Source organism: Dendrobium catenatum, unplaced genomic scaffold (genome assembly GCF_001605985.2).
Source record: "Dendrobium catenatum unplaced genomic scaffold, ASM160598v2 fragScaff_scaffold_621, whole genome shotgun sequence".
Taxonomy (NCBI): Eukaryota; Viridiplantae; Streptophyta; class Magnoliopsida; order Asparagales; family Orchidaceae; genus Dendrobium; species Dendrobium catenatum.
The window spans coordinates 8,436,379-8,443,909 of NW_021319083.1; the positions used below are offsets into that span (position 1 = coordinate 8,436,379).

Here is a 7,531-nt window from a genome sequence, read left to right on the forward strand (position 1 = left end):
TATAAGATCGCTGGAATCGGAGTTCGGGTGCTTTCAAATTGAATTTTTGAAGATTCCAACTAGCTTTTGCCTCAAGATTCGTGCCCGATCAAGATAATTTTTGCATGATGTATCAATTATATTAAACAATAATATATAATACAAAAAATTATGAATATCATATTAAAATTAATTAGATATTAATATAAATCTTTTAAAATATTCTATCAAAATTTAATTTATAAAACAATATTTTAAGAAAGTTATATGCGATTTGCTGGTTAACCTATTTTGGATAAGGTTATGATGCCCTGTGGCCCAAATTAAATGACACTCTATCCTCTCAACAATGCTTTAAGTATAACCTCACAAATTTCCCTAATAAATTAAATAAATACAACATACCGAGGCAGACTCCCAGCGGCTGCTAATTTCCATTTTACGTAAACTTTCGAAATGGTGGCGACGGCTCTCTCCTCCGTCACCACCGCCGCGTTCTCCCCCCCTTCTAGTCATCGTTTATCCGTGTCTCATACAAAATCGGTAGAGATCCTTGCCATGGCGACTAAAAAGAAGGTTAAATATTATCCTCTTTTTCTTCCTTCCAAAACGTCACGAAAACCTAATCGTTTCTCCACTGTTTTCCAATTAGGTCAACAGATACGACGGTAACTGGAAAAAGGAGTGGTACGGAGCGGGAATCTTCAGCGAGGGAAGTGAGGAACTGAGCGTAGACGTGGTCAAAAAGCTGGAGGAGAGGAAAGTGTTGAGCGGAGTGGAGAAAGCTGGCCTCCTCTCGAAGGCGGAGCAGTTAGGTTTCACCCTTTCTTCCATTGAGAAGCTTGGTTTCTTCTCCAAAGCAGAGGAGCTGGGCCTTCTCAGCTTTCTGGAGAAAGCAGCCGGTTCGTCGCCATCCACGCTGGCATCTTTCTCATTGCCGCTGCTCATCGCAGCGGTGGCAGCGATTGTTCTTATCCCGGATGATTCTGCCGTACTAGTCGCAGTACAGGCGGTTGTCGCTGCCTTGCTTGGAGTTGGAGCTGCTGGGTTATTTGTAGGATCGGTGGTGCTTGGTGGCCTACAAGAGTCGGAGTAAAAAGAGAGCATATTCAGGCGCATCAAGGTTGGTGTTTTCTGTCATCTTTTGATGTAATGTATAATGATTTTTATTTAATTTTTTTGTGGATTTAAAGTTGTATATGAAAGAATATCAAGTTCTTACTAGAGGAATAAATTAAATTTAAATAGTGAAAGAGGTAAGTAGAGAAGATAAGTCTTTGATTAATCTTTTGCGGAAATGATTTACAAAGAATCCTATTGAATCCCTTTGAGTAAAGAGGGCGTACCGGTCCTAATTTGGGGAATACTATTTAGAAAGAGAAACATTTTTTAAGGATTCTTTTCACATATTTGTGAGATATTCATTTGTCCCGATCATTAATCTCCTATAAAGAGGAAATTATTGGGCTCGGGCCGCTTATGCCGTTCAGAACCCAATGAAAATGCGCCACATCACCCCCTACTCGGTATTGAGCATTACAGAGCTCGATACTGCTCGGTAATGCTCAGTACTGCTCCGTACTGGATAACATGGCTGCATCGTATTGGTCTCTGGACAGTAAGCTGTGCACGCTGTCCGAACCCAATAATTTCCGCCTATTATAATGGGTCTAATGTCGGTGCTGAATAATTGACATCATTATTAAATTACTTCGAAAATGCATAGACTAGCTGTGTCATAGTTTATTTTGTGTATACTTCGTTAGGCCCGAAGATCTCAACGAGAAATGGGAGAATTCCAGACTAAGGATTAGTTCATTCGACGAATTCTCCTGAAGTGCCTCTACTCAGTTTGCAAATTTTTTTGGATAATTGACGATTTTTTACTTGAATATTTCTCGGTTAGTAGACGATTTCAAGAGCCCTTTGGGTGGTTTCAGCATTCTTGCTCAGTTAGAATTAGCTCGTAGGTGATTTGTTCGATACATAAGTTGAGTCAGCTTTAATTTGGCGAATTCGAAATCATATGGGCATCACCAACCAAAAAAATACCCATTTTCCACTCCAAAATGCAGTAAACTTTAAAATGCAGTAATTCCTCTCAAATCGAAAGTCATTTCTTCTTCTTTCGTGCGCTTCTTGCGAAGGTAATCATCTTTGGCGCTTTTTGCTCCTCTTTTTCACGCGCTTCTTTAGCAAATCCTACAACAGATTTTTTGGCGTAGGTGAACAGTCCGACGTCAATAGTGGCCTCGCACTGTTTACCTACAGGAATTTGGCGTATGATTTGAAGTTTGAATGGAGCGAATGACGGACAACATATGGTGATATAGACTTCAGTCGTTTGGAAATGGTCTAAAGGGTTCTAGTCGGTTAACAATTACTCACTAATTTGACTCAATTTTGGATATCATAATAGCTTAATTAATTTGACTCAGCCGAATGTGGGTTTATAGTTCTAAATTTAATTTTTATTTTAAAGATAAAATAGTTTAGAACTACAGAATAACTTTTTTGTAATTACAAATTTTTTTTCTTTATATCTTTTGGTTTTAAGTAGACCTTATATATTCAGTTTTATCTGTTTTTTATTATAGGTTTTAAATCTGCAGTGGAAGCTTTTGCATTTATCTTTTAGGACGTTGCTTGCAGAGTGTACTATAGTTATTTTGGTGTAAATGGAATATTAAAACATTAATAATTCATATAAATGAAGTTGTTTTTTTTTTTTTTTGGAAATTTAAGGGCCGAGCCCAGTTTCCATTAAGAAAAATTAGTTACAAGTGTGGAATTGTAAGAGTACAATTAGCGTAAAAATTTGTACCAAAAACAAGAAGGCGAGCCATAAACTCTCCAGAAAGAGTAAATGAAAATTACACAAAAATACAAAGATCCAAAAAAGCAAATGGAAAGATCAAGGTGTCCGAAGAAATTGACTCAGAAAGAAAACAGAATTACATTCACGAAGCCCACATTCCCTTGGTTGCAAAAAACTGCCGCACAATTGGAAAGTTGCAAGGAACTGGTTGGAGAAGAGAATGGGGAAAAAAAAGTTGCAAGGAACTAGTTGGAGAAGAGAATGGGGAAAAAAATTTAATCAACGGCAGCATCCTATCAAAGTCGGCTAAAAGCTTCCCATCAATCCAGTGGTCCTAGTATAAAGCAATGGGAGCAAAGGAAGAAATATTGAATCTGAAACAAGCCTTAGAAGATAGTGTTGTTAAAAACAGTTGCTTCTAAAAAGCGGTGGCATTAGATGTAGGGGCTTTCCAAGCCGACCAATATCTGCAAATAGTCCATTTTGTGAGAGGGAGGTGTTATTACAAATTATTCCAATTAGAGCACAGTTATACCCAAAAGACAAGGCTTGAATGGAGGGGATCCCCAATCCACCATGAGCTCTAGGTTTGCAAGTATTCTTCTAGAAGATAAGATGAAGCTTCCTAACAATGGTATCTCCAAAATTTAGGAATTTAGCACATGTTTTCCCAATTTGTTTAATAATTAATTTTGTATGATAGATCCCCTTATCCAGTATGCAATGTTGTTCCATATAGTGAAACGAAAGAATTGCAATCTACTTGCAAAGGATAAAGACTTAGTTTCCAACCCGACAGCCTATGAGTAATAGCTTCCATAAGATTGGAGAAATCTGCTAGCTTGGGATTGCAGGGGGGAGATAGGAATATCAAGATAAATGATAGAGAGAGAGGGTGAATGAATATTAAGAGCAAAGAAATTGAGTTTAGCATTGTTACATTTGTGGGGAAGTATTAAGGAGCTTTTTTGAAAGTTAATGTAGAGACTCGATGCTTTAAAGAAAATGTTAAGTATTTGATTTAAGACCACACAATTTTGTATATCAGCTTTCCCAAAGATAAGAAGATTATCGGCATACATCATATGATCAACCCTGTAACCTTCCCAGTAAAAAGCCTCAAAATTTCAAATTGGTGAATTATTGTCCAGCAAACAGGAAAGAACATCCATAGCTATACAAAATAGATAGGGATTAAGAGGGCAACCTTGTATAAGGCCGGTAGAGGAAGGGAAGAAACATTCTAAGGAGCCATCAATGCAAATTGAGAACCAGACATCGGAAATACAAGTTTTAATACATTGGATGAAGGTACTAGGGAAGCCTTTATGTTCCATTCTAGAATTAACAAATTCCCTTGAAACAATGTCAAAAGCTTTTTTTTATATATCTAGTTTGGTGTACATCATGTTGATCCTAGAAAAATGCCTAGAATGAAATAGAAGTTCCCTAATGAGAATGATATTGTCCGTGGAAAGTCTCTTGGGTATGAATCCAGATTGATTATCCTTTATAATACTAGGCATGATGTGTTTTAGTCGAGCAGCCAAAATTTTATGGGAGATTACAAAGGGAGATTGGGTAAAAATGGAAATAAGAGCTCCATGACTTGTATTAGGGATGAGAGCAAGAGTTGTAGCATTAGCAGCTCTAGGGATGAAAGCATTGGATAAGAAGGCTTTTATAGCTTTGTGTTTAAACCACAGGCCCTTGTTGACCTTATTTTTGTATGAGGTCATTAGGACCAAATCAGACCTTAGGATCTACCTAAATCTTAGATCAATTCAGACTCAAATCCAAGATTAAAGGTCGAAGCCCTGAAAACCTTTTCCAAGGATTTTTCAAACAATTCAAAATCTAATTAAGTGACCTCTAATTCAGAGTTTATCAATTAAATATTGATAGGACATGACTCTAGAGGAAACCCTCCAAATTTGAGCTCGTTCTGAATTTTTAACCCCAGAAATTGAATTGAAATTTAAAGGTTGTACAACATTTAAATATTTAAAGCCTATGCCACTAGACCTGCCACCTGGTTGATCTTGACCTTGGAGCCTTCTCCAAACCTTCTAATCACATCCAAACCATTGATCATGATTTGTTAAGCCTTAAACTGCACTTTGGTGGACCAATTTTGACCCCCAGTTGACCAAGGGTTAAAATGACCAAAATACCCCTTAGGAATTTAAATACCCATTTCAAATCAAATGAACTTTAAATTGCTTGGAACCACTTCCAACATTTTTTGAATATATAATTAAACTTGTTGAGCCTTGTTCCACCCCCTGGGTCAACCTAGTTGACCAAGTCAACCTAGGTTGACCCAAGTACCCTTTAAGGCTTTAAATGGGTCAATTTGACCCATTTGACCTATCTAAACCATTCAAACTCTCAAACCCATCTCAAAACTTAAATCAAATCCATTCAAACTTATTTGAAGCCAAATCACACCTTAGTTTGACTTGGTCAAGCTTCAATCAACAGTCAAACCTTACTTTCTATGTGCTCATAAATTTCAAATCCAATCATATTGCTTAGGATTCATCAAAATCACTTCATTAGATGCCTTGAACACACCTTAGCTCATGTGGAGTTAAGCCATGGTCAAATTGAGCAAGTCAATCCATTTTAACTTAGTCAAACCCATTTGAAATCTTTTACATTCCTTCAAACCCTAGCTCCACGGCTACATACTTCTTCTAAAATACTTTAATCTTTCCTTGGTGCCACTTAACTGCCACCTCAACAAGACTTGACCAGTTGATTGGTCAAACCAGTCAACAAATGGTCAAGGAGCCATTAAATGAGCTAAATCCTTAATGGCATGGCATCTATTTCAAGCCCTTTCAATCCCTGTTGTTCAAAGAATTTTTGGAACATTCTAAAGGTTATTCCTAGCCCTTTGATTAGGATCCAATGGCTCTCAATCCTCCCATGTGCTCAAGTGGGGACCAAGAGAGCTTTCCACGTGGCTATCCTATTGTCCTTGATTATTCCTGCTCCTAACTGCCCCTGGACATGTAGCTACATCCTAGGAAGCCTTCTAGTTTATCTCGGCTATTCATGATGGACAACGACATTTGAATAGGGTGAAGACTTGAAATGAAGCCTCATTTCTAAAAAAACCCTATTCACTCTCCACTCAAGCTTTCCCAGAGCACAATCTCTACTCTTTTGAGCTCCAGAGAACCTCCTCTTCACTCTCGAAGTGAAATCCCACCACAAAAGGCTTGCCGGCGACGATCCTCCGGCGAACCTAAGCTCTAATCCATCCAAGGTCCATATCTTTCGATCCAAGGCATTTTAGGTCGTGATTTTTTCTACAAAATGGAGCGTTGACTGTCTATAAATGCAATAAATCCTTAAACTGTTTAATCCGTCCATAAATCGAGGTGAAAATTCAAACCCTATTATAGATTACACTAGTCTAAATAGATTTTCATTAACCTTGTTTTAAGCCAAAAAAAATATTCCCCATTATTTATGTTCACCTAGTCCACCTAGGTTTAAAATTTCAAGTTATTTTGTTGATTGGATCGAACAAATGAGCCAAAAAATGAGTTCTAGGGCATCTCAGCGGTTTGCTACAGGCGCATGTTTTTTGAGCCGTTAATCACATGATCAATGGCTCTTATCGCGCCATTTCGTAGCTCTCATCAACTTCTGGTTCGATTCTGCAGTTGAGATGGCGGTCCGGCTTCATCCAGACCATCCGTTCGAGATGACGAACAATCCAATGGTTATGGTGGGTTTGATGAGATAGATTAGTGAGGCTACGTCATCCCACCACCACGGCTTATTTATTACTAATGATTGCTGGTGACGTAATCATTAGTAATTAATGTGATGCCGGCTAATCATCACACTGCATTTTGAGCCCCTGAATCAGCATGCGCCATGCGGCAACCGACTGCTTTTTCTATTTTTATTATTTTAAATTTATTTCAAATTCTTTTTGAATATAGAGAATTTAAAGAAATTTATTAAAAATTAAAAAAAATTCATGAAAAATATTCAAAAAATTAAATCCTTTAGTTTCAATATAAAATTATAAAATACTTTAATTTAAAGTTATTTTGAAATTTAAGTATTGATTTATTTTAAATAATTTGAATTATTTGAAAATTTATAATATCTAAATATTATTTTTAAAAATTAAAACTTTATTTTCAAATAACTTTGAAAAACCAGAGTATCTCTCTAAATTTTTATTATATTTTTAATTATTTTATTTGAAAACTTAAATTTTTTGTATAGGTTTATTTCTACATGTATTTTAAAGTTTATTTTAAAATTATATGTATTCAAATCTGTAAATTTTGAGAGATCCTATGAAATTTTAAGCATAGATTGAACTACTTGAATAGAAATCATGGGGAATGATTAGTGCATATTTGTACTTCATTTATTCACTAATCATGTTTTTATCTAAGTTAATCATGTTTAATCTTTGCATGCTTAAGAAGCACACACCACCTAGTCTTAAGGCTCTCTTAGATTTAGGAGTTGATTGTTATTGTGTGTTTATTTCATACTTGGTTAAGGGTTAAAAATATTGATTCAAATATAGTTAACTTAATGACATCATTAAGGATAATAATTAAGGACTTTGGTTAGAGAATTTAAAAAAATCATAATGATTAGGATACACATCATTTTCATTTGAAATTTGAACCATTTGAATATAGTGACACTCTCAGCCTATAGAAAAGTTTTTACTGATTTTTTAAGTCA

General features: G+C 36.1%; 1 protein-coding gene across 1 annotated transcript; it reads left to right on the forward strand.

Moving 5' to 3' along the window:
• The first annotated feature begins 378 nt into the window (after positions 1–378).
• On the forward strand, positions 379–1,232 carry LOC110098573. The gene is made up of 2 exons (XM_020825430.2): positions 379–555; positions 632–1,232. The coding sequence occupies exons 1-2, from the start codon at positions 436–438 to the stop codon at positions 1,073–1,075; spliced, it is 564 nt and encodes a 187-aa protein (XP_020681089.2). The 5' UTR covers positions 379–435; the 3' UTR covers positions 1,076–1,232.
• Positions 1,233–7,531: the final 6,299 nt, after the last annotated feature.

Excerpts from the sequence above, each read along its gene's own strand:
- LOC110098573 (XM_020825430.2), top strand. The coding sequence starts at position 436 with ATGGTGGCGACGGCTCTCTCCTCCGTCACCACCGCCGCGTTCTCCCCC. Across the intron at positions 556-631 it reads CCATGGCGACTAAAAAGAAG|GTCAACAGATACGACGGTAA; the intron begins GTTAAATATTAT and ends TTTTCCAATTAG.